The following is a 27,531-nucleotide window of genomic DNA, read 5'->3' as shown; positions in this document are numbered from 1 at the left end:
ATTGACTGTGTTGATCGTGTTGAGTTTGTTATCACAACATTCGGTAGCTGGCATGATTTCATTCATTAATATACATATTGTGTTGCATTATTACTGTTGAGCATTTCATATGCATTGGAGTTGGAGGATGGTGTAGGAGTGGCGATGTTGAGATACGATGTGGATTGTGATAAGGCCCAGGCGGGTTCTGCAGGACTTGCCCTGGTGTCCTCAGCTGCGAGCTGGCAGATCGGCTACGGTCGATATATATAGTCTACCGGGGATCGGTATGGCTGGGTTGTCCGGGTTATGAGATATGAGAAATGAGATATGAGATATGAGTTGAGATGAAGATGGAGGTGACGGAGGATCATGCATATCATATTTTGTTGTTTAATTGTTTCCCTACTCAGCTTCGCGGCTGACCCTGTGTATTCGTGTACGCCTGTGATGATCCAATTATTGGGGAGCAGATTGACAGGTATTTCAGAGACTGATGGGAGCTGGCGGGAAGAGAGCTTGGATGACGGACTTAGTGCCTAGCCCACCTTAGTCTTATTAGTAGTTTTATCAGACTTTATCTTTTGGTCATATTTTTGGAGGCTTGTTTTAATTTCAGTTGTAATCTCACTATAAACATTTTAATAAAGTACTGTGTTTCTTTCCTTTGTATCTACTGCCTCGGGTTTCCGAGATGATAACACCGTCATTTATCTGAGGAGTCCTAGTTCAGGCCCTTAAATAAATGGGGGTGTTACAGCCATGTAAAATTAACAATTCAACAATAAAACATCAAATAACAATAAACATGTCATGACATAAAATAATTAACATTGTATTTTAATATTTCACTCTAAGGTAATTATTATCATTTAAACTTAACGAATATGGAAAATGCATAAAAGTTAATGAATAAAGAAAATGTATAGTAAACAATAATGTAAATTGCGATTTATATATTTATCAAGTTAATGAGCAAATTATAAAGTGTGTCACAAATAATTAAATTATTAATTCATTTAACAAATACGCTAGTGAATACGCATTATCACAAGATATAAATAAATTTGGTGGTCTAATGTTTCTAATTCATTTTTAATATCAAACAAACTTATGGAACACAAATTTAAACATAATTAATATAATTAGCATAAACAAGTTTTGTAAGATTAAGGAGGTTAAGAGAAAGATTAGGTTACCGTCTTAAAATAAAAATAACTTGTCAAAGGTAACCGTCTCAATTATTATTGTCGTAGATGCAAATCTTGTAACGAAACGTAAACAATTCAACCCGAGTTTAAATTATTGAAGGTCCACGTATATATAACAGTCAAACCCGTCCATTTAATGTCCGAACTCCAACTTCACCTCCATCTTAAATATCACGATTGTCTGGCCCTGTTCTTTTGGACTTAAAGTCACTTAATTTCAGTTCACTTCAGATTCTATAAGTTCGATTCGATTCGATTCGATCCTATAAGTTCGATTCGAGATCCTATAAGTTCATTGAGTTTAGATCCTATAAGTTCGATTCGATTCGAGATCCAATAAGTTCGATTCGAGATCCTATAAGTTCGATTCGATTCGAGATCCTATAAGTTCAGTTCAGATACTATAAGTTCAGTTTAGAAAAATTCAGATCCTATAAATTTAGTTCAGAAAAGCTATATACGGAGTATTATTTTTAAAGACCGATACAAAAACATTTGACATTAATTATTCGATACATACATTATTATTTTAAAAAATAAACCACTCCTCTCATTAATAATTTCAGCGCCACAATAGATTGGGCATGTTTGATAAAAAGCGGAATAAGACCATGTATCAGTATTAGGTATGGAACAACATAGTCAAAAATATTTGGCGAGGCAATGAATCCGTTGTTGAGAGTGATAGTGAAGATGAAAGTGATGAGGATTATGATAATATGGAAAGTATAATGTATGAACAAACCAATGCATATAAAGCGGAAAAATGTTAGTATTATTTTACCTTGTGTTTTAGACTATAATTTTTTTTTATCAATGTTCTCTCTTGGCAAATAATAATAATAATAATAATAATAATAATAATAATAATAATAATAATAATAATAATAATAATAATAATAATAATAATAATAATAATAATAATAATAATAATAATAATAATAATAATAATAATAATAATAATAATAACAAGACCTCTCGTCGGACTGAGTAGGCGATTAGGGCATCCTCTTCTTGCCTGCCGCTGGCTGCTGCCTGGTCGGACCACCACGTCACTCCCCGCCGATCTTAGACCTCTCGTCGCCGTCGGCCGTGGTCGTTGGTGGTGTTATCCGGTAAGGTTTCTGGTTCGTTCTCCTTCGTTTTTCGGTTTCGGTTTTTATTTTTCCCTATTGCTGTTGCCGCCTGCCGTCGTCCTTCCCTCTGCTAACAGACTCTGCCGTCCTTTTCGTCGGACTTGTTGGTTCTGTCTGGTTTTTGTGGGGTTGTTTTGCCGGTGGGTTTGTTTTGGTTTTGCCTGTATCGCCTTTTGTAGGAGTTCTGTTAGGGTTGGAGTGGTGCTGCTCTGGTTGCGGCTGGTCAGGGTTTGATACGTCAGTCGTCGGTGCCTTTGTGGGTTTCCGTTGGTTGCGGTTCACATCTTTGTTCTTTATTCTTTGGTGTGTTCTTTGCTTTCTGCTTTCATTTGTATACATGGCTGCCAGCGGTTTTGTGCTGTTGGTTTTGGGCGGTTCTCCTGCTAGGTCACGGGTTGCTTTTTGCCTTTCTCTTCTTTGAGCTTTTAGTGCTGGTGTTGCTCTGGCCGTACCTTCTGCCACCAGCCTGTGTCGGTTGGGGTTGTGGTTTAGTGGTGAGTGCTACGGGTTCATTATTTGTTGGTCGTAACTTTTTGCTTTTTTCTTGTACCGTGGAGGTTGTGGCTAGGGTTGGTTGTTGGCAATCACCGGAGTGGGTGATGTGTTGGTGATTGTCTTTGCTGCGTTTTGGGTGTGAGGTTTTGCTACATCTTTCATGCCCGAGTTTGTGCGGTACCATTGTCCTTTTTCGAGTCTACATGCTTGTCGGGATGGTTTTGGTAAGGGCCTTACTAAGGCAGCTTGGCAGAAACATTTTCAGGACCGACATTGCCAGAATGGTGCGTTGGAACTTACGCGTCAAACTCTTACTGATAGTTTGACGGTTTATTCCAATGCCGAGAGTGTTTTGAGACGGATGGGGCTCTGGTTGTGTAAGGTGTGTTTTATGACCCGTACCACTCGTGCTAGATGTCGACATAGTCGGGGTGATATTGTGCAGTCTCCGGAGCGTGTTGATGGCCTCTACAGTTTTCATATTTATGGTATACCGAGACCTTTGGCTCCCTCTACTTCGGTTTCTTCTGATGATGGTGTTGAGCTTGTTCAGCGGTCTATATCCTCCCTTGATCGTTTATTGTCTTTGGGCCTCCGTACCGTCAAATCTATTCCTCCTAAGTGCCGTCTTGGGTTTGTTCGGGCTTTGAAAGGAGCTCTGGATGATGTGGCCGATTCCCCTAGTGATCTCTCCCGCTGGATTCGGTTGCTTGTTTTACCGCTGTGTCTGCTTAAGACTTTTTCTCCTCGGAGTAATGTTTAGTGTAGGACGGCTATTCGGCGCCAGCGTCAGGAGGAGAGTATTGCTAGGGCTATCCTTGCTTGGGGGGTTCCTGGGGGAGGTTTGCAGCTGTTACAGGAGTGTTTTGATGAGGGTCCTTCTTTGTTTAGTGTGGAGGAGGATCTGGATTTGGGTGACCATAACCTCCGTCAGTGTCGGCGGAAGATTTCTGATGGTCACTATACTGCTGCTGTTCGGGTGCTTTCTTCCTCTGGGGTCGCCCCCTACTCCGATGCCACTCTTGTGGCCCTGCGTGAGAAGCATCCTGTTGCCCTACCTCTTTCTTTGCCTCCTTTGTCTAGGGATCATCACCCTCTGGTTGCCTCTGAGTCAGTGGTTTTGGATATGATTCGGAGTTTCCCTCGTGGTACTTCTTGTGGGAGGGATGGTTTCCGTGCCCAGCACCTTATGGATTGTTTGAGTGGCGCTGCTGTGGCTATTTCTGATGAGTTGATCACTTCTATTACTAGGGTGGTTAATCTCTTTCTTGAGGGTCGGTGCCCTCTTGCTTTGGGAGAGTACATTGCCAGCGCCCCTCTCACGCCGCTTGTGAAGCCAGGTGGTGGGGTACGTCCTATTGCGGTTGGCACAGTCTGGAGACGGCTTGTCTCTAAGGTTGGTGCTTTTATGGTGGGTCCTTCTTTGTCCTCTTATTTTGCTGGTTTACAGTTTGGGGTGGGTGTGTCCGGTGGAGGAGAGGCTATCTTGCATGCCTTGAACCGGCTCATTGAGGCTCGGGGTCTTGAGGTGGGGCTTTCCATGTTTCTTGGTTGATTTCCAGAATGCTTTCAACCTTGTTGATCGTACGACCATGCTTCAGGAAGTCCGCCGACGTTGCCCGGTTCTCTCCCGTTGGGTGGAGTTTTGTTATTCCAGCCCTGCCCGTCTTTTTGATGGGGAGCATTGCTTGTGTCTTGTCAGGGTGTCCAGCAGGGTGATCCTTTGGGGCCGTTGCTTTTCGCGTTGGTTTTGCATCCCTTAGTATGCAAAATCTGGGACACTTATGACCTCTCTATGCAGGCATGGTACTTGGATGATGGCACTATTGTGGGGGATACTTTGGAGGTGGGGAAGGTCTTGGATTTGATTATGGCGGATGACCCCCGTTTTGGACTACACCTTAATGTCTCCAAGACGGAGGTCTTTTGGCCTGTTGAGGATCCTCAGAGTCGGCTCCCTGGGGTTTTTCCCCCCTCCATTGCTCGGCCCGCAAGGGGTGTTACAGTTTTGGGTGGACCTGTCAGTACTTGCCCTGGTTTTAGCTGTGAGGTTGTGGCGAGGAGAGTAACTAAGACCATTGAGCTAATGGACTTGGTTGCGAGGATTGAGGACCCGCAGTGTGAGTTGCTTCTTCTTCGAGCTTGTACTGGTATTTCTAAGCTCTACTTCTCCCTTCGTACTTGCTCCCCTAGTGTTTTTGGGTCCGTTCATCTTCCCTTTGATGCTGCTCTTCGTTCCAGCTTGGAACGTATCGTCACCGCGTTTGGCCCGAGTTTTGGGGATTGGCAGTGGCGCCTTGCTACTTTCCCTTTTCATCTTGGTGGTCTTGGTGTCTATGCGGCGGGGGATGTTTTACATTATGCTTTTATTGCGTCCGTTTGCGATCTGCGATTTGCGAGGCTAAGCTCCTCGGACCCTCCGGTATTGTAGCCGCCGGCCCCGCTTTTGATGATGCCGCGAGAGGTTTTACTGCGACTATAGGCTCTGTATCTTAGGTAACCCTAGTGAAATTGCGCCCCAAACTTATGAAGAAATTGGCGACATTTATTTCGCGACGTTCTTTCTTTGCCTCGAGTCTGTTTTCTCTTTGACACCTCGCCACTTGCTTTGTGGCGCTCGGTAGGGTTCCCACTCCTCTGATTGGTTGCGTGCGGTTCCTATCTCGGGGTTGGGTCAGACTATGAACGGGAGGACGTACCGTAGTGTGCTTGGGTATCGTCTGGGTGTTCCGTTATTCACGGTCTCTAGGCCCTGTCCAGCTTGCTCTCGGGATTTTGCTGATGATGTTTTTGGGGATCACGCTGTTTCTTGTACTGGTACTGTGGGCGTTAAACATCGGCATAACCTCGTCCGTGACACTCTTTTCGACATCTGCTATAGATCTGGTATTTCTGCGGGAAAGGAGGTTGATGTTGGTTTGGTTGACGGGCATGGGGGTTCTCTTCGTCCTGCGGATTTGCTGCTTTATTCTTGGGACAGGGGGCGTGATGTGTGCGTTGACTTGACCGGGTCTTCTCCTTTGACTCAGACTGGGATGACGAATTTTGTGCCTGGCCGGGTTGTTTCTTGATCTTTGCTCGGCGGAAGTGTGCTAAGTATGGGGATTTGTGCGCGGCAGCGGGTTATGGTTTCCTTCCATTCTCTTTCTCATCACTTGGGGAGTTGGGTTAGGATGCTGTTGCCTTGCTCAAGCGGATCCAGAAATTCTCGGTATCTCAGGATGCGGGGGCTCGGGTGGCCGCTTACATTTTTACTAGACTTAGCTTTGCTGTTACTAAGGGTGTGGGAGCCCAGCTTGTTTCTCGGCTCCCCACCAATTTCATGTAAACTTTTGTTTTTCATTTAATAATAATAATAATAATAATAAAATAATAATAATAATAATAATTAAGTTAAATAAAATAAAATAAAATAAAGTTAAGTTCGGCTCCTATAAGTTCAGTTCAAAAAAGTTCAGATCTTATAAGTTCAGTTAAGTTCAGATCCTATAAGTTCGATTCGATTCGAATCCTATAAGTTCGATTCGAGATCCTATAAGTTCGATTCGATTCGATCCTATAAGTTCGATTCGATTCGATTCGAGATCCTATAAGTTCGATTCGATTCGAGATCGATTCGTTTCGACCAAAAGAACAGGGCCTTATAATTCCCAGACCCCCACCACTGCCATTTCTTTTTCTTTTCTTAAAAACAAACAAACAACATCTCCTTCCTTGATTAAGCTACAAAATTACATAGCCAAACAAGCGGACACGGCGACGGCGAGGCTAGGCGGTTCAGGCGACCCCGTGGTGGTCGAATAAAGAACAAAAAGGCAGAAAATGAATCAAAATGGAAATGATAGGAGAAGGAGAGGAAGAAGAATAAAGGAAGGGGTATGGCGGCTCACGGTGGTGCGACAAGGACGCGGTGGTCGTGGCCTATACTGGACTCGACGGAAAACAAAAGGAGGAGGGGTATTTAAATGGTGAGGTGTCGACAAGGGATAACGGAGCAGGGGGAACAGAGCAGGAGGAGACCGTGGTGGCTGATGGTGGTGATTGGAGGCCAAAGGTAAGTGGTATTGTGTTTCTGACGGTCTATAAATCGTGTTTACCGGTATCGATTTGATGATTAACGGTTGTGATGAAGGTAATTTGGGTTTTTGTGTTGTTTGGTATTGTTTATGTCGATGGTGAGGTAATTGAATGTGGGAATGGTGGTTGTTATCGTGACAGGGATAACTCGGGTTTGTTTGGGTTGTGGATTGGTGGTTCGTTTGTGTGGGTGGTTGATGATGACAGGTGCGAATGGTAGCGGTGGTGGTAAACGGGAAAGGCGAAGGTGAAAGGCGTGAATGGTGGTGGCAATGGTGTCGTGTGGTAATGTCACGGTGGTGAATGGTGATGACTGGTAAATGGAGTCGTGAGGTGGTAGATGATGGTGGCGAATGGTGGTGGTGATGGTAAGGGCGAAGGTGAAGGCGTGAATGGTGGTAGCAGGAATGGTAATAATGGGGTCGGGTACGATTACAGCGAATCGTTTCGAGTTTATTAAATTTTACTGGGACAATGTAAGAAAAGGGAAATTAGGTGACCATTTCGGTCTCGATATCATAGTGGACTCTTATGGTGGTTTAAAGGATGCGAAGATGGTGATGGGTGACGATGGTGATGGTCCTATTTATAGGACAAGGAACTTAACAATGGTGACGATTGAATAGTTGACATTATAAATAAGGTGTACTTGAGTAAGAGGAATGTTTGTTCTTTGCAGTGAGTGAACATGGAAGGGGTTGGGAAGTTGCAGAAATAATTAGTCCGCTTGCACAAAACAACAATCTACTACACGAATTCTATGGGAGTTTGAGCGGTGTAACAGTATATATTAATAAACGTCTGTAATAATGGGTTCGAAATCGTCTGTAAAGTGAAAATAGAGGTTAATAAATTATCCGTGATTAAAATTCCGACAGTGTTAAAATGTCACATGCCGAGTTTGAAAAGCGTAAAGTATTTTTAGATAAAGAATAAAATAATTTGAAATTTAATCGGGTCAATTTGAAGCGGAAATAATTATAAATTATGACATTATGTCAAAAAGTAAAGTGTGGTAGTTTATACGAAACTAGAAATTTGATTTTTATAAACATCCAATTTTATTAGCTCGAAATTACATAAATTAATACTCCCTCCAATTTCATTTATTGTTCCCCTTTCTTTTTGGCATAAGAAATAAGGGAATTAATTTGGATCACACAATACACATGACCCCACATCAAATTGATTTTGGACCACACAAAGTTGTCCAAAAAAGGAAAGAGGGAACAATAAGGAAAATGGATGGAAAGGGAAAGAGGAACAATAAATGAAATTGGAGGGAGTATTATTTTATTAAGTTAAAATATGAATCGGATTTAAAGTTTGTTTTTAAAATTTAAAAGAATAGTTTAAAACATTGAAAAAATTTCAGAATTAAATTTTAATAAAATAAAATATATAAAAATAGTGATCAATTAACACGGGGTGTTACAGACATACCCCCTTAGAAAAAGTTTCGTCCTCGAAACTTGTAGACATGACTCAGATAAAAAGTTTTGATATGGAGGAATTTCTTACATTCGTAATGGAGAGGCTGAGCGAAATGGGCTCGAAGGTTTTCACTTGTTATGGCATTTCTGAGGTTTCTTATCCTCACAATTTCCATCATAGGACAGGCCTTTAACATGTACAGATTAGTTAGCGTCTAGTTTCCTTTATTACTATTCCCAACGGACACCTATCCTACCCTAAACCATTTCCAACGGACACCTATCCTATTCTAAACCATTTCCAACGGCTCTGCTACAATAACTTTCCTCTTTTATAAAAACTCAATTTCCTAACATCATACTTACTACATCATTCCTATTTCTTCATAATCCTCAAAATTACAAATGAATTCGACTCCATCAACTTCCGACGGGGCTAACCCTCCCGACGAGCTACACGAGTCCATCAAGAAGTCTCTCAACGAGTTGAAGAATTTGCTCAGTCTGCTAATGGTCGTGTTGGTTGTTATATTTGCTTTCTTTGTAATGCTATTCGTCCATCTATGCTAAATGGTTGTAATAATCACCAATAAATAAAATGATGGGCCGTTATTGATATAGGGTTCTAATCCTTTATACTCGTATTTTTACATCCTTTATTCAAATATTGGTAAGGGATCATATTACTCATCTCCTTAATGAATTTAGCGAATAAATTCGTAACTCAATTATGTAGCACCATAATCGTGATTATTGTCTTATTAACCACCCATAAATTATCAACTATCTCCGAATTGCTCATAACTCCCGGTAATAATTATCATCGGATTTTACGCTTTCACTGGTAGGGTCCTACACTGTCACTACTCTCTTAAATCTCGAATAGTCATTTCAAACCAGCAATCACTTATCCCTATACTGTTACTATCTTGCTTTACAAGATTTCTCCCAATTATTATACGAGTATTGGCTCCCCTATATAAAGGAATAGGTACTAAATAAAGCCTTCACAACCTTAATACACCTCACTCTAACTTTTCCATTCTACTTATTCCCCAAATTTTCTTTCGGTTTCACAAGATGCCTGTTGGAGCATACGTTGAGAGGGTGAGGCGTTATGAGGAAAAGATTGCTCTCATTAATAATCGAATTCCGTTATTCTTCACTCGATTAAGGGTAATACTAACAGAAAGTGCCATAACGAGGTTATTAGATCGAGCACCATCGTTGTCGATGATAAGAAATATATTAGGTATGGCCTATGGGTATAGACTTGCGACGTTCTCAAATTGCTTTGGAGGCGGATATCACAAGAGGTAAGTGCTTAATTAACTCATAATATATTATTAATGTACTATTTTGCCAGGTATTAACCTTTTTGTTTACATAAACAATGCACCAGAAAAGGGAAGAGCTAGGGATTTTGGAGGACGAGTTAGTGAAGCTGTTTGGTCGTTTGGAAAGATTCATCAAGTGGAGTGCCTTGGTTGATATGGACTCAGGTGGTGGAAGAGTATTTGTCGGAGATAACAACAACCTCAAGCTTATGGACATCTATTATGACTATATGCTGAAAGAAGCTTATGGAAGCAGGGGTTCATCATCCTCAGGGGAAGATTAAGCTTTAGTACTTTGTACCACTACTTTTGATGTAACAACGCCTATGTAAAACATCTCTTTAAGCGTTTATTAAAAGCGGTAATTAATAAAAGATTGGCTAATACCATGCATAACTTAAAACAACAATTAAAGATATGCATATCAGTAAAGAATAAATAGCATTATGCATAACAGAAAAATAAAGTTTTATTCCATGCAAATTATTCATACATAAGGAGATGCTCGTTTAGCAACTAACACTCCTAGTACAACTGACATAGATCTTAAAGAAAACAAACTCGTATAATCAAGTTTTGCTACTACTATGGTTCGACTTGTCTAAGTTTGAGTCTAGTCCATAGGTGGGATCCCATCGTACATAATGGGGATTTCTTCAGGAACTGACAGGGCTCTCATCCTAAGTTCTACTAGGTAAGCCTCATGGGCAAGGAAGGTGTGTGCCACGTTGTCAAAGGTATAGTAATCTGGACGTCCTGGTAGTCCTTGAGTAATATGGTCATAATATGAATTCACGTACGAATTACGTACGTAACCCCAATCCCCAGTAGTAGGTAATGTGAAAACAAGTGTTGCTCCCCGAACATATGAGTCTACTAGGTATTGTGGTTCAGCTCTTGTCCCATAATAATTCATGTATTCTCCCATGTAATGAATATGATCTGCCATAGATACTCCCAATGGATCATAGACAAAGTTGTCTGGGTGTAGAAGAGGAAGGTCTGCCATAATAACCTATAACAGAGAAATCCGCGTCAGTAACGGTTTTAAGGTTACGTCCAAGGACTAGTGATATTCTAAGGTTCATGTTGGGGACATGAGATAAGCTCTTAAGTCAAAGGGTAACTGGAGTCTTGTAAATATTAGGCTCGAAAACAACATTTAACATAGAATATATTGGTAAGGTAAAAGATAACAATTCTATCATGATGTTTCAAACATATCTACCCTTGATAAACATCTACCCCAATATATTATTTGAAAGGCCTTATTTGTGTCTAGGTGATCTCACATTTTTAGTGATCTAAGTAGTGCTAGTTATTAGAAATTTATTAGTCCTATAAGTCAGAGTATTCCCGGGGCGTCCCTCGTTAGGTAATTGAGACTAAATTCTCTTTTACGGTCACAAGGTCGCTCTGATACCAACTGTAACAACCCGGATTTTCACAAGACTTAATTAAACTAATGGCGGAAAATTAACTAAGTCTAATAAACAAATTATGCCAAATCCGGATCGCTATGGATCACTTATACATGACTAATTAAATTAGTCGTTATACAAATTACAAAACATTTACTTAGACAATATTAAAATCTCTCTTGGATTCCCATAGTGCCCATAAAGGTGTCATCTCCTAATCAACTTGGTACCTGAAAAATATAACAACAACACGCTGAGCGCGAGCAACCTAACCGTTCTATTAACATCCCTAATAATTCAAAAGCAGTCATGCAAATTAGATCAATGATGCGTAAACAAGAGTCACATAATACACATAACACATAAATCTCATATTTTAGTTTGTTTAATCATATGGGTAAATAGAACGATAATAAAATAAAACCTTGTGGTAGCCATTTGATTTTAAAAATCATTTTTCACATAAGCATCCAATATACACACGAGTCGTGGCTCCGTAGTGTATAACTATACATGCCCGGCTTGCATCTCACCTGACATATACAATTATCCACCATACTCGTAGACCGTGCCAATCCTAAGATGGTTTACATCTCACACCAGAGGGCTTGGCAGGGCCAGACTCCTTAGTATAAATCAATTTACTTATCTGATAGCATAAAGGAGTGAACTGCAAGTGACCCGATAGCCCACAAGTCACGGCACCTTGCACACCCGGTCATAAAGATCGCGAATGTGCACACTAGCATCAAGCATAGTGCTGGTGATATCTAAAGGAAGTACGAGACTGATCAAGTCCCTGTCTATGAATGGCCAACCACTCGCTACTCTCGGCACACCAGCGATTGTACCCGGCCTATCCGGCGCTACATCCTGTGTCCTTCGTACGCCGATCGACACTTCTCATTAGACAACTCCATCAAGAAGTTGGCTGTTCTATACTCGAAGGCCCCATAAAGAACACCTCTCGAGCTATCCCGTATACTAAGACTCCTAAGTATCATTATAGCACAGTCGCCCATGTAACTACACATAACTATCACATTTCATTTCTTACCTCGTGTGACGGTGTCACGACACGGATCGTTAGAATACAATAACTTTGTCTTAAAGTTCATTATCATTCATAAAGGATTTTTATTCCAACATTTCATAATTATAATCATTATAATATTGGGAATGACATATATAACATAAATAAAATGCAGATTATAATAGCCATGTAAAATTAACAATTCAACAATAAAACATCAAATAACAATAAACATGTCATGACATAAAATAATTAACATTGTATATTAATATTTCACTCTAAGGTAATTATTATCATTTAAACTTAACGAATATGGAAAATGCATAAAAGTTAATGAATAAAGAAAATGTATAGTAAACAATAATGTAAATTGCGATTTATATATTTATCAAGTTAATGAGCAAATTATAAAGTGTGTCACAAATAATTAAATTATTATTTCATTTAACAAATACGCTAGTGAATACGCATTATCACAAGATATAAATAAATTTGGTGGTCTAATGTTTCTAATTCATTTTTAATATCAAACAAACTTATGGAACACAAATTTAAACATAATTAATATAATTAGCATAAACAAGTTTTGTAAGATTAAGGAGGTTAAGAGAAAGATTAGGTTACCATCTTAAAATAAAAATAACTTATCAAAGGTAACCGTCTTAATTATTATTGTCGTAGATGCAAATCTTGTAACGAAACGTAAACAATTCAACCCGAGTTTAAGTTATTGAAGGTCCGCGTATATATAACAGTCAAACCCGTCCCTTTAATGTCCGAACTCCAACTCCACCTCCATCTTAAATATCACGATTGTCCTTATAATTCCCAGACCCCCACCACTGCCATTTCTTTTTCTTTTCTTAAAAACAAACAAACAACATCTCCTTCATTGATTAAGCTACAGCCGACATAGCCAAACAAGCGGACACGGCGACAACGAGGCTAGGCGGTTCAGGCGACCCTGTGGTGGTCGAATAAAGAACAAAAAGGTAGAAAATGAATCAAAATGGAAATGATAGGAGAGGGAGAGGAAGAAGAAGAAAGGAAGGGGGATGGCGGCTCACGGTGGTGCGACAAGGACGTGGTGGTTGTGGCCTATACTGGACTCGACGGAAAACAAAAGGAGGAGGGGTATTTAAATGGTGAGGTGTCGGCAAGGGATAACGGAGCAGAGGAAACAGAGCAGGAGGAGACCGTGGTGGCTGATGGTGGTGATTGGCGGCCAAAGGTAAGTGGTATTGTGTTTATGACGGTCTATAAATCGTGTTTACCGGTATCGATTTGATGATTAACGGTTGTGATGAAGGCAATTTGGGTTTTTGTGTTGTTTGGTATTGTTTATGTCGATGGTGAGGTAATTGAATGTGGGAATGGTGGTTGTTATCGTGACAGGGATAACTCGGGTTTGTTTGGGTTTTGGATTGGTGGTTCGTTTGTGTGGGTGGTTGATGATGACAGGTGCGAATGGTAGCGGTGGTGGTAAACGGGAAAGGCGAAGGTGAAAGGCGTGAATGGTGGTGGCAATGGTGTCATGTGGTAATGTCACGGTGGTGAATGATGATGACTGGTAAATGGAGTCGTGAGGTGGTAGATGATGGTGGCGAATGGTGGTGGTGATGGTAAGGGCGAAGGTGAAGGCGTGAATGGTGGTAGCAGGAATGGTAATAATGGGGTCGGGTACGATTACAGCGAATCGTTTTGAGTTTATTAAATTTTACTGGGACAATGTAAGAAAAGGGAAATTAGGTGACCATTTCGGTCTCGATATCATGACGGACTCTTATGGTGGTTTAAAGGATGCGAAGATGGTGATGGGTGACGATGGTGATGGTCCTATTTATAGGACAAGGAACTTAAAAATGGTGACGATTGAATAGTTGACATTATAAATAAGGTGTACTTGAGTAAGAGGAATGTTTGTTCTTTGAAGTGAGTGAACATGGAAGGGGTTGGGAAGTTGCAGAAATAATTAGTCCGCTTGCACAAAACAACAATCTACTACGCGAATTCTATGGGAGTTTGAGCGGTGTAACAGTACATATTAATGAACGTCTGTAATAATGGGTTCGAAATCGTCTGTAAAGTGAAAATAGCGGTTAATAAATTATCCGTGATTAAAATTCCGACAGTGTTAAAATGTCACATGCCGAGTTTGAAAAGCGTAAAGTATTTTTAGATAAAGAATAAAATATTTTGAAATTTAATCGGGTCAATTTGAAGCGGAAATAATTATAAATTATGACATTATGTCAAAAAGTAAAGTGTGGTAGTTTATACGAAACTAGAAATTTGATTTTTATAAACATCCAATTTTATTAGCTCGAAATTACATAAATTAATATTATTTTATTAAGTTAAAATATGAATCGGATTTAAAGTTTGTTTTAAAAATTTAAAAGAATAGTTTAAAACATTGAAAAAATTTCATAATTAAATTTTAATAAAATAAAATATATAAAAATAGTGATTAATTAACACGGGGTGTTACATAGGTTGGTCCTACCCTACAGGATCAACCTAGTTTTCTTACCTAATAAAAAAAAAAAAAATCTACAATCTGGCTTGCTTAAGATTGATGGTATCCGTCTTAAGGTTAAGCCGGGTCAGGTTGTACCATATTGTGGGAAATGGTAGGGATATGGAGCATGTGGTTGGTTGTAATTGAAATGACCATTGCTATTAAATAAATAAATAAAACTTACCTTACCAATGCATACCTATTCAGAAAGGCGTCATTTTTTGCTGAACATTGAAGTTGATGAGAACACAATATTTTAAAAAAAATCTCGTGGTAACTACATCGACGTCTCTCCTAGTGTTTCTTGTGGAAGTTCCGTCTCCGCTACGTCTTTGATCTTTCCTTCTGGCTCAAGGCTGATTTCCTCGTCTTCGGTACGTGGGAATCTCCTATTTTTCTCTCTCTTTTTTGTTTTTTTTGTTTAGGACGCGAACTAGGGTTTTGGTATTATAAGTGCTGTTGTGTAGTAGGGGTATGGCGAGTAGTTCTAGACGGTCTGGGAAGGAGGTTATGGGGGCAGAAAGGGGTCAGGTGTTCGTTTGGGATGTTGGAGATGATGGTGACGCGGGGGAGAAACCTAAATTCTTGCTCATAGGAAAAATCTGGTCCACGAAAGCGATAAATGTGAGGGCAACAATCGAGTCTATGGTGAAATTGTGGAACCCTAAAGGCACGATTGTGGGTAATATCCTGGAAGCGAAAGAGAAACTGTTTATTTTTCGATTTGATGATGAACGCGACAAGATGAAGGTTTTGGAAGGGCAGCCATGGCACTTTGATAAATTCATATGGTGTTTTAACGAGCCCAATGAGGTAGGGAAGATGTCGGATGTGCCTTTACATAACTTGCCTGTCTGGGCAAGGATATATAACTTACCCATCAAAGGGCGTTCAAATACTGCAAATTTGCGAAATCTAGGAGCACAGATTGGGTCTTTTATTGGAGTTGATGAAGCACCAATCCCCGAGGTAGAACGAGCTGTGAGGGTGAGGGTCTTGCTGGATGTTCGAAAACCTCTAAAGAAAACGGTGGAAATTAGAATGCCAGATGATCGAGTTTTGTCATTTAGAGTGTCATATGAGAGGCTGCCTACGTATTGTTACGAATGTGGTATTCTCGGTCATGGAGAGAAGGACTGTGATGACGGTCCTTATGAAGCAGAGGAGCTCATGTATGGTGATGAATTGCGCGCTTCACCATGGAAAGTGGTGAAAACTAATAGTGACCGGATGTGCAAGCAAGCTAGGGATTTACGAGGGGAGTTTGAAGAAGAACACAGGCGCGGGGAGCAGGCTGATATAGAGAAGATGATAGCTAAGCTGCAGCAAATTGCCTTATCCACTCGCCTTAAGAAGACACAAAGGGATAAGGGGAGTATGGAAGGAGAGAAGCGGGGAAGGGACTGGGATTTGAGCAGGGGCAGTGAAGGGCAGGAGGACGTACAAATGATTATTGTTATGAGGGAGCATGGGCAAGAAGAAATTATGGGACCCGAGCAGAGAGCGGATACAAAGGAGAATGTGGAGAGTGGTAGGGTGGTGGAGAAGGGTAGGGAGGCAGGAACTTGGAGGCGGTTTGAGCGAGACATGGGGGGAGCATGGATAGTGCAAGCACGGAGTTGAATGACAATAACAAACGAGATCGAGAGGAAGAGGGGTTGAGGCAGGCAGTGAATAAGAAGAGGGCTATTGATCACATGGATGTGCATATATCTGAGGCGGAGGTTGACTCGTGTCAGCCCCGCCGGGCCCAATGAGTTGTTTGAGCCTTAACTGCAGGGGGCTAGGCAACCCCGATGTAGTAGGCGGTCTTCGGAACCTCATCTGATGGGAGGCCCCGGCTACTATATTCTTATGTGAAACTAAATTGAGTAATCGAGATATGCGGAAACTGGCTAGACAATTTGTGGGTTATGAATGCTTGGCTGTGGATAGTGTGGGAAGGTCGGGTGGTTTGGCGTTTCTTTGGCGGAAGGAAGTGGGATGTGTGATGAGATCTGCTACTATCCATTATATGGATTTTGATGTGGATATGGACGGGAAACAGGTGCGTGTCACTGGGTTCTATGGGTGGCCGACGGTGACGGAGAGACATTTATCATGGCAACAGCTAAGGATTCTTGCGGCGCAAAATCAAGGTGCTTGGGTATGTATAGGGGATTATAATGAGGTTTTTTTTCGACGGAAATGAAAGGGGGGGGAGCGAGCTCAATGGCAAATGAACAATTTCCGGGATGCGGTCGATGAGTGCGGGCTCTATGATATTCTTTTCGAAGGCTATGAGTACACATTTGACAATGGACAAACGGGGGAGGATAATCGACAGAGTAGAATTGATAGGGCTATGGCTAACGAGGCTTGGAGAGAGCTGTTTCCTTTTGCTAGACTCAAACATTTGTGCCGTGAATGGTCAAACCACTGCCCCATCAAACTTGTGCTTAATTGCCGTGAAGAAAGGACCGAGGGGAGGCAACATTTATTCCGGTTTGAGGAGATTTGGGTGGGGGAGGAAGGGTGCGAGGACACAATTAATGGAGCTTGGAATGGTGGGCAGGGGGACATTTTCTTGAGCTTGAGCAAATGTGCCGAAGAATTACACAAGTGGAAGGGGGTAAGTATAGGTAAGATTGTAAAAGATATTAATAAGAGGAGAAAGAGATTAGCTAGCCTGAACGAGGGACCGAGAACGAGGGAAACGGTGGCGGAGAGGAAACGGGTGATGAAGGAGATTAGCTCGCTGCTTCGACAAGAGGAGATTTTCTGGAGACAGTGGTCTAGGGCTCTGTGGTTGAAAGATGGAGACAAAAACACAAAATTTTTCCATCGGAAAGCAGGTGAAAGAAAGAAGAAGAACGTCATTGCTAAGCTCGTTGATGAGTCGGGGCAGGTGCGGGTTGGTGATCAGGCGATTGCGGGGGTGGCTAATGAGTATTTTCAGAACTTTTTTACGTCCTCCAATCCACCAGAGGATGAGGAGCTGTTTGACTGCGTGGCGGGAAGAGTGACGGCTGATATGAATGCTATCCTAAGCAACGGGTACAGTAAAGCCGAGGTTTTTGATGCTTTATCTCAAATGCACCCGCTAAAGGCTCCAGGACCGGACGGTATGAACGCTCTTTTCTACCAAACATATTGGCATATTGTGGGTCCTTTGGTTCTCCGAACAGTTCTTAATATCTTAAACGGTGGACCGGTGCCGGAGGAGATTAATAGAACCTTTATTGTTTTAATTCCAAAAAAGAAAGCACCCGATAAAATGGTTGAGTTCCGCCCTATAAGCTTGTGCAATGTGATTTATAAATTAGTCTCGAAGGTTCTTGCTAATAGATTGAAGCTCTTTTTGGGGGATATTGTGTCGGAAAATCAGAGTGCCTTTACGCCCGAAAGATTAATTACTGACAATGTGCTTGTGGCTTTCGAATTATTTCACTACATGAAGAATACGAGGCAAGGAGAGGGGCATATGGCCTTGAAATTAGACATGTCCAAGGCTTATGATCGGGTTGAATGGGGCTTTCTTGAACGGGTGATGATTCGGATGGGCTTTGATGAGCGATGGGTTGGGCGAGTGATGCAATGCGTAAGGACGGTTTCGTTTTCAGTCCTTATAAATGGGACACCGTCAGGAATTTTCCATCCACGGCGAGGTCTTAGACAAGGCGATCCCCTATCACCTTATCTGTTTATTCTTTGTGCGGAGGTGTTGTCCGGCGAATTAAGGAGGGCGATGGAAAATGGGGCTATCCATGGAGTGCGGGTGGCTGCTAAAGCCCCTATGGTATCTCATTTATTTTTTGCAGACGATAGCATCATATTTACGCGAGCAAATGTGATAGAAGCCGAGAAGGTGCGCGAGATTCTCCATCAATATGAGCAGGGGTCAGGGCAACTGGTTAGTCTCGAAAAGACTACTATATCCTACAGTAAGTGTGTTAATGCAGGGAGGAGGACGGAGATTGCGAATAGACTTGGGGTGCGCGAGGTTGCGGAACAAGAAAAGTATCTTGGATTGCCCACTACGGTTGGGCACTCGAAGAGAAACATTACTATTGCTATTCGGGATAAACTATCGAAAAAACTTCAAGGGTGGCGGGGATTATTACTCTCGTAAGCGGGGAGGGAGGTATTGATTAAGGCGGTTGCCCAATCTATCCCTACATATGCTATGAGTATTTTCAAATTACCCATGAATTTTTGTGATAGTTTGAGGTCTCTTATTTCGGGTTTTTGGTGGGGATCCAAAGATGGCAAACGGAAAATCCCTTGGATAGCGTGGAAGAAGCTTTGTGCACCCAAGTGTCACGGAGGGTTGGGCTTTCAGGATTTACACAAGTTTAACATGGCGTTGCTCGGGAAACAGGCATGGAGATTGCTTACTAATAGGGAGTGCTTGATGGCTCGGGTTCTTTTGGGCAAATACTGTGCGAATGGGTCCTTTATGAGCGCAGAACTGGGACGCAACCTGAGTTACACATGGCGGGGTATATGGGAGGCTAGGGAGGTGGTACTTAAGGGAGCGAGACGAAGAGTGGGTGACGGTCTTAGCACGAAAGTGTGGAAGGACCCTTGGATACCAAGGACCCAAACACGACGAGTCCTTTCGCCAAGAGGACAGGCTGATGCCGACATGGTGGTGGCGGAATTGATGGAGGTTAGTGGTAGGGGATTGAACCTGCACCGTCTAAGAAGGTTGTTTCTCCCATTCGAACAGGAGCGAATAATGGAAATTCGAATTAGCGAGAACAGGCCGGTGGATAGCTGGTGTTGGGACCCGAAAAAGGATGGATGTTATTCCGTTAAATCTGCATACCGACTGCTTACACAGGAAGAATTGGAGATGCCATCAGGGTCCTCGAGCGATGAGGAGCGAAGGTTTTGGAACATGATTTGGAGCACCCCGGTTTTGCCACGCATTAAATCTTTTATGTGGCAATTTTGCAACGAGGCTTTGGCAACAAAAAGCAACATTGCTAGGAGGTTGTCGATCTTGGAGGATAGATGCCCGGTTTGCCGCGTGGAGACTGAAACTCATATTCACATGGTACGGGATTTTGGGGGCTTGGGAGGGTTATGGGATGGGTTGGCGATTGGTTGTGCGAAGGACAGAGGGTTTGAGCGGGTGAGGGAGTGGGTATGAGAGGTTTTGCAAGCGCTTGACAGGAGGGAGAGAGTGGTGTTCATGGTGGGATGTTGGGCGGTGTGGGAGAGGCGAAACAAATGGGTTTTTGAGGACGAGCATAGGGGTATTGGTGAGGTGGTGAGGAGGACGGTGGATATGTGTAAGGAAATTGAGGAAGGTGAAAATGGCGGGGGGAAGGGGCTGACTGCAGAGGGGGATAAAGAAGGGAGGGGCAAGGGGTGGACGAAACCGGGTGGAGGTGTGGCTAAGATCAATGTCGATGCTTTTGTCAAAGAGGGTGTGGGGACTGGGCTCGGGGCTGTGTGTAGGGATGTTAGAGGGGAGGTGAATTGGCTGGTGGTGGACCAACGAAGATGGGACATGGAGCCTAAGGAAGCGGAAGCGGAGGCGTTGCTGTTAGGGGTGAAGGAAGCTGCTAGACGAAGTATTCGCGACATCATTATGAAGAGCGATTGCCAAGTCTTGATCAAGGCGTTGAGGACGAGGGAACACGGCCGAAGCGATTACTATCTCATTTTAGACGATATTCTTTTTGCTTGTAACTCTTTTAATTCAGTGCAATGGTCGTTTGTTGGTAGGGAGTCGAACAAGGTTGCTCATGAGATTGCTCGGTTGGCACCTTGGACTGTAGGAAAGCGGGAATGGTCGAATGGCTTTCCGGATAACATTATGGCTCATGTTTCTGATGATTTATTAATGAAGGTTTAACCTCTACGGAGGGATTTCAAAAAAAAAAAGAACAGAATATTTTCAAACAAAATAAAAAACTACTCCCTTTTCATCTCTCTAGAACATAAAACCGCAAAAACGAAGAACATCTTCATCTTTCCATCTTCATCTTCATCTCCATGCAAATTCATCTTCATCTCACCCTATAAAACCCTATATTTTCATCCTCCCAAATTTTGGTTACATCTTCAAAAAAATCATGAAAATAACCACTACAAGATTTAATAGTTATGTTGAAAGTTTGCTTTATATTTCGTATTTTTTTTATTTGTTAGCAATATTACCGAGATTCATATATAAAACTATTACTTTTGTTCAAGGGATGAACAAATCAGTACAAAAGAAAAACTTCAGTTTTTTTTTTTTGAGGTGAAAACCCGTAGGCTTTACTATATTAACGATAAATCAAGAGAAACAGCATTGTTCGCGATCGGTGGTAGAACATCCGACCACATGACTCTTCCAACGACTCTAGGACAAACGTGGGCTAAAGCATGAGCTACACTATTGTTTATGCGACTCGTATAAGACCAAACAACAGAATCAAAAAAAATTACAAGCATGTAAAATATCGTCCAAAACTAATGATAGCACACTTCTTCCTTTCGACTTCCGTTTCAGCGCCTCAATTACTTGTAAGCAGTCACTTTCCATAATGATTCGTGAGTGCCCTTTCCTTGACGCTCCCTTAATCCCTTCCAGTACCGCCACCGCTTCCGCAACCTGTGCCTCCCACACTTTTTCCTGCACGCAAGAAAGACCCCACAAGACACGACCACTTCCGTCTCTACACACCACCCCCAAGCTCACTCCCTCTCCCTCCTTGACACCGGCATCGACATTGACCTTCACATAACCCTCCCGTGGCGCCATCCATCCCGTGCTCCTATCCCGGACCACCCCATTCTCTCCTCCTTCTCGCCCTTTCCCACTGACCACACCACCTCCATCAATCTCATCTAAAACATCCAACGCACGCTTGATGACTCCCTGCGGGTCCGTCTCTCGCAAATCAAAGACGACCTTATTCCGATGCTCCCACAACACCCAACACCCCACCATAAACTTAAACTGCTCCCTCAACCCGTACTCCCTCCACCTCGCTTCCACCCAGTCCCTAATACCCCCTCCTTCGTCCTCCTCAATATCGAGCCCAAGACCCTCCCACACATGTTTAGCTATACGACAATCTCTAAACAAATGAATACTCGTTTCATAAGAAAAAGAACATAAAGAACAGAGAGAGACCTCACCTCAAACTCGAGAAGCGATATTCGCTCTAGTCGCCAAAGCTTTGCTGCACAGCTACCAGAAGAAAAGCTTCACTCGGGGCCACAGCGGGACATTCCAAAGCTTATTTCATAACCATTTCTCCCTTTCCCAATCCGACGCCCCTCCCCATTCTAGGACGTCCTTCTCCCCTGCCAACGCCCTATAAGCCGATTTTACCGAGTACACACCATCCTTCTCCCTACTCTAATACCAATCATCCCGAGGCCTATTCGAACTAAGCCTTATATTACGAATTCTCTCCCTTTCGAAAGGCAAGAAAAAAGCAGCTAGCATGTCCTCCCTCCAACCATTACTATCTAACAAATCAGCAACCACCAAGTTTTCGCGCCCAGGACTACATGGAGAAAGGACCCGCCCAGATTGAGACCCCGGTATCCAAGCATCAGTCCATATACGTGTTGAGAGACCATCCCCAATTCTCCTCCGTAAACCAGCCTCAATAGCAGCCCGGGCCTCGATGATGGCCCTCCAAGTGTAACTCGGATTAAACCCCAAGCTAGAAGTTGAGAACGCACCGTTAGGGTAGTAGCGTGCACACATAATCCTAGCCCACAACCCTTCTATCTCTGTGATCAAACGCCATACTTGCTTCCCGAGTAAGGCAAGGTTGAACAAGTGGAAATCCCGAAATCCCAACCCCCCGATACCCTTCGGTAAACACATACGTCTCCAAGCAAACCAACTAATGCCCCTCTTGCCTTCCTCATGCCCCCACCAAAAACGGGAAATCAAGGATCGAAGCTCATCACAAAAATTGACGGGAATTTTAAAAATACTCATCACATAGGTAGGGAGTGAATTGGCAACTGCTTTATAAGAACCTCCTTACTAGCCCTAGACAAAGTTTTCCCGCGCCAACCGCTAAGCCTCTTACTAAGCTTCTCTCGAAGAATATCCGTTAAGCACTTTTTTGATCTCCCGACCACCGTGGGAAGCCCCAAGTAGCGGGTATGTTCCTCCACCTCGGTAATGCACAAACGAGCTGCTAGGTTACTCCTCTGTTGAATCGGCACACCTTCGAATGCCATATAAAATCCCACTCCACGGCTCTCCTCATTAGACCGGATAAAACTTCCGCACACAGGATAAAAAGATATGGTGAGAGGGGGTCACCTTGTCTAAGGCCTCTTGAGGGTCGAAAGCTACGAGAAGGACTGCCATTGATAAGAAAAACTTCAGTTTTGTTTTCCCTTTTTATGGTCGTCTTTGTTCTATCAAATATGATTTTTTATTTGTTTTGTGAATTGAAAAATGGTAACATATTTTTTTTTGTGATGATAACCCTTAAAAAATTGGTTATGCTTAGTATTTGAAAAATTGTTTGTATAAATTTTCAAAAATGTATTGATTTTAATTATTATAGAGGTTTCATATACTAAATTTGATTGAAACTCGAAAAACCTGGTTTTTTTATAGGTTTTGTTTCTTATTTTTTAATAAACTTCAAAAATATGAATTTTGTTAGGAAATTAGTGTTATTGATTATTGTTAGATATCTGTTATCAATTTCGAAGATTATGTTACCAATTAGGTTGTATACAAAACCCAATATTAACGAGTGAATGGTGATTATAATATGTGACCATTTTTGTTTGTTATGTTAACAGTTCCGCTAATGGTAGTAGTTGTATTTGATTTTAATTTAAGAATAGATTGTATTTGTTTGTTGTTACTTGTTAGATCTGTGTTATGGCTTTTGGAGAATATGTAACCAGTTATGTTATATATGAATAATTTTGGTTGGGTATATTTATATGGTAACATGTCCAACTGAAATGGTATCAGGTTGAAGTAAAGTGGTGATATATGAAACTATAATATTGAATTGACGTGGTGACGTATTTAAATGGAATGGTGACATCTGATTATTTAAATGCTAACATAATATGTATTCGTGTATTATTATGCTAACATGATATCCTCAATTGATAACATGTTGAACTGAAATGGATACATATTAAATAAAATGTTATCCTCAATTGGTAACATATTGAACTAACAATGGTGACATGAACTGCAATGGTAACATGTGGTAACATCAGTAACATTTGTACTCAGCTAATATGTAAGCAGGTTACCATAACATTTGTGCTGATAACATATTTTTCATTGTCCTGGTGGATAATAATACTTGTAATAAAAACACCATATATGAGTCTATTTTGTTCTAACAAAAACGGAACTGGTTACATAATTCTAACAAAATGATGACATGATTCTAATCATCATACAACCATGTTGTAGTTACCGGGTCAATTGAAAATACATAACTGGTAACATTGTTCAAGTCATATGGCAACATTTCTATGATGATATACAAAATGGTGACATTGTTCAGTTAAAATGGTAACGTTTAGTGGTTGTTATCTAATGATATACAAAGTGATAACCTAATTCAGTTGTCTGATTTATAATCTGGTTACATTGCTCATACAAAATGGTAACATGTTTTACTAATTACGTTGACAAAGAGGTGGCATAAGTAAGACCATATATGATAATATGTTTATCTGGATATATAACCAAGTATTAACTAAACTGATTACATAGTTCTAACAAAATGGTAACATGTTTATTAGGATATACAACCAAGTATTACTTCATGGTCATTAATTATTGTTCCTTAATGCAAGACAAAAAAAACTGGTAACATTGTCATCAAAACCCTGTAAAATTTTATAATTAATATGAACCGCTATATCATCCAAAAACTGATGACATAGTTCAACAAGATGGTAACATATTACACTTGATTATGACAAAATGTCCAACAAACATAGTCACTCATTAACTGATTATGACAACATACCCTAAGAAAAGGTAACATATTACACTTTTCTAATTTCATGAGCAATGCTTAACACGCTATGTCAATAATTTCATCACATATCATACAAAAACTGGTAACAATGTTCAAACAAATGGTAACATATTACATTTCCATCATTATATTAGCTCAGCAGAAGCATCGTGTCGAGATACTATTCTTCCCCTGACTATTAAAAGCAACACATTCCCTCGCTTTTCTTCCAATTACTATGCTCATCTTCACACGAACTATCATGTTGCACAAAGAAAATGAAAAATAATGGGAATTTGTTTATGTGAGAACCCATCTAAAAAGGAGTTTAGTTTACAAATCCTTTTATGTGAAAACCCCAAAAGATTTAATTTAAAAAATAAAACCTAATTTACATATATATAAAACAGCGATCCATCCATAAAAAAAATCTTTTTATGCGGAATAAGTCTTGTAACCAATATAGAAACCCTAATTTATCAAAAATCCCAAAATTTTAAACATCAAAATTTATAAATTACAGAAATGGATAAAAAAAGAAAAAAAAATGAGAACTCATGTTACCTATTAGGCCTCAAATGCAACAAAGTGAATCAAAGATGAATGAAGTTGTTGATCTAAAAAAAGTGGAAATGAAAAATGGAGAAAATACCATGAATTAGTTAAAAGAAAAATAGTGGTTGTTAAAAAATGGTGAACAACAAAGATGAAAAAATGTAGACAGATTTGTAGATCTTTAGTCTTCATACTCATATTATTTGTAGACCTTCAAAGTTTATATTATAATTTTTTTTAGAGGAGAGAAATGTTAGAGAGATTTGTGAGAAAATTAAGAAAAGAAAGAGTTGGAACTCTAAATCTGATAAAGAAAAGGATAGAGAAGAAGCATAAGGAGTACAAAATTAACATTATTTTATTTAAATGGGTTAATAGTATGTAATATGGGTTTTGTTTGACCCGTCTTAACATTTCAGACGGATCCTTCCATCTGAAATAAGAATTTGTGATCTATCTATCTATGTATGTATAGGATGAATTTATAAAAACACTTTTAATGTTGCACTTTTTAAAAATTAAAATTTTATGGAAAAAAAATTTAAAACGTAATACCTTAATGTGTACCCTGTTTATATTTTGTTACCTTAAGTGAATTCAAGACAAAAAAATGGATTCCAGGCACTTTTTAAATTTCTCTCAAAATTCAAGATTTTATCCCCATTATACTCTTATTCATTCAATTTACTGCTTCTTTTCTCCTCCCTCTTGTAACTACAAGCCTTTTTCATCTACAACCCTTATTCCATTTTATTTTCAATCTCTCCCAGTCACCATTTCAACTACAAGCCCTTTTTTCATACTCCCTCAAATTCACCATTTTCTTCCTTATTTCCTTAAACGGATTATTCAGGTTTTCTTCCTTATTTCCTATTTTGGAAAGTTTTCTACCTATGCAATTACCATATTGTCCTTGTTATATTTTTAGATTTACAATTAATGCCATAACTTATATCACTAACCCAACAACTAAACCCAACCCATTAACACTAACCCTAATTAACACCCCTTGTAATACCCCGTAATTTGATAAGTATTTATAGAAATAATTTATGTAATTCAATAACTAATTTAATAGCATTTGTAATAATAATTGCTAATAAGACGAGTCGGGAAGACGAGTTGGGCCGAGTATTTAAAGCATAATAATAATAATAATAATAATAATTTTAATAATAATAATAATAATAATCATAATAATAATAATAAAAGTAATTACAATAATACTAATAATAATTGTATTTCCTAATAGTAATAATAATATTATATAATATAGTTTCCTAATAACTTTCTGTGTGACCTACCTTATCACTATAAATAGATGGTATGACCTAATTAGAGAGCTTATTCACTCTTAAAATTCATAAAAGAGAGAGAAAAGAGATTGAAAAGAAAAAGAGAAGGAAGAACTAGCTAGGAGATCGTGTTAAGGTGATGGTTCTTGAAGAATTTATAATCGGGTTCGTCTACTTTAATTATTTGGAGCGCCTTGAGCTGCTTAATTGGATTTGCTTGCCAAGTAGGAAACTACTCAATCTTATCTTATTTCTGTTATTTCTAAAGATGAATTAAATGTATGAGGTGATGGATTGGCGAAGCATGTGTTTAACTGTTTACATCGATCTTTTATTATCTTGCTGGATTTTCTGTCTTATGCCATTATTCTATATCATGTTGGTTTGGCTATATTACCGAGACTGTCATTATTATTGATTGTTGTTGGAGTTGGGAGATGAGTTTTTTGTGTATCCAGACTGTGTGTCTGAGGTGGGACTGTGTGTCCAGTATATCCAGACTGTGTGTCTGAGGCGGGACTGTGTGTCCATTGGACTGTGTGTGCTGGAGTATGACTGTGTGTCTAGAAGTGGAGTATGACTGTGTGTCTAGAAGTGGTTGTGTGCCGTGGGGTGAAGTGAACGGAATTGTGGTGGTAGAATTTATTTGTGTATCAATGATATTGCAGGTTGCTATATTCTTATTCATTGTTTAGTTTCCTACTCAACCTCGTGGTTGACCGTGTATTCGTGAACACCTGTGGTGAACCTTAATGGGGAGCAGATTTGACAGGTACTAAAGATTAGCTGACTTGGGAGCTTATGGGAATGCGTGAGGACTTGGCCAATCTACCTAGAAGTCTAGACCACATAAAATATTTAATCACTTTATTTATTTCCGCTGCGAGTTGTAATTATTTTATATTAAGTTTTAGTTGGTTAAGTTGTAATGAACATGTAATCGCTAAGTTTTAATTTAAAGTACTTTGGTAAGTTGGACTTTGTTATTCACTACCTCGGGAAACCAAGATGGTAACAGTCCTATTTATTTGGGAATGTCTAGCTAAAGGCTCCTAAATAAATGGGGGTGTTACAAA

The 27,531-nt window shown here is 40.4% G+C and overlaps 2 protein-coding genes and 1 long non-coding RNA gene across 3 annotated transcripts; 2 read left to right on the top strand and 1 right to left on the bottom strand.

The window, feature by feature from the left end:
- The first annotated feature begins 1,337 nt into the window (after positions 1–1,337).
- LOC141647756 (uncharacterized) lies at positions 1,338–7,719 on the top strand. Its single transcript, XR_012545822.1, has 2 exons — positions 1,338–1,369; positions 6,459–7,719. It is a non-coding gene; the product is annotated as an uncharacterized LOC141647756 (long non-coding RNA).
- Positions 7,720–19,822: 12,103 nt separating this feature from the next.
- LOC141649305 (uncharacterized) lies at positions 19,823–20,491 on the top strand. The gene has a single exon (XM_074457998.1). The coding sequence runs from the start codon at positions 19,823–19,825 to the stop codon at positions 20,489–20,491; it is 669 nt and encodes a 222-aa protein (XP_074314099.1).
- A 564-nt stretch (positions 20,492–21,055) lies between these two features.
- On the bottom strand, positions 21,056–22,468 carry LOC141649304 (uncharacterized). Its single transcript, XM_074457997.1, has 3 exons — positions 21,996–22,468; positions 21,761–21,817; positions 21,056–21,704 (listed from the first exon to the last, which is right to left on the bottom strand). The coding sequence occupies exons 1-3, from the start codon at positions 22,466–22,468 to the stop codon at positions 21,056–21,058; spliced, it is 1,179 nt and encodes a 392-aa protein (XP_074314098.1).
- Between the last annotated feature and the right edge of the window lie 5,063 nt (positions 22,469–27,531).

The sequence above is a fragment of the Silene latifolia genome, chromosome 3 (genome assembly GCF_048544455.1).
Source record: "Silene latifolia isolate original U9 population chromosome 3, ASM4854445v1, whole genome shotgun sequence".
In the NCBI taxonomy this organism is placed as follows: domain Eukaryota; kingdom Viridiplantae; phylum Streptophyta; class Magnoliopsida; order Caryophyllales; family Caryophyllaceae; genus Silene; species Silene latifolia.
Note: the sequence above shows the minus strand (reverse complement) of the source record. Positions and strands in the feature narration are given on the sequence as shown.

Bases quoted from the DNA above. Each gene is read 5' to 3' on its own strand.
- LOC141649305 (XM_074457998.1), top strand. From the start codon at position 19,823: ATGGTGGGATGTTGGGCGGTGTGGGAGAGGCGAAACAAATGGGTTTTT.
- LOC141649304 (XM_074457997.1), bottom strand. From the start codon at position 22,468: ATGTGTTTACCGAAGGGTATCGGGGGGTTGGGATTTCGGGATTTCCAC. The intron at 21,818-21,995 runs GTATTAGAGTAG...TTCTTCTGGTAG, and splicing joins AATAGGCCTCGGGATGATTG to CTGTGCAGCAAAGCTTTGGC. The intron at 21,705-21,760 runs GTCTCTCTCTGT...TCATTTGTTTAG, and splicing joins CTTCTCGAGTTTGAGGTGAG to AGATTGTCGTATAGCTAAAC.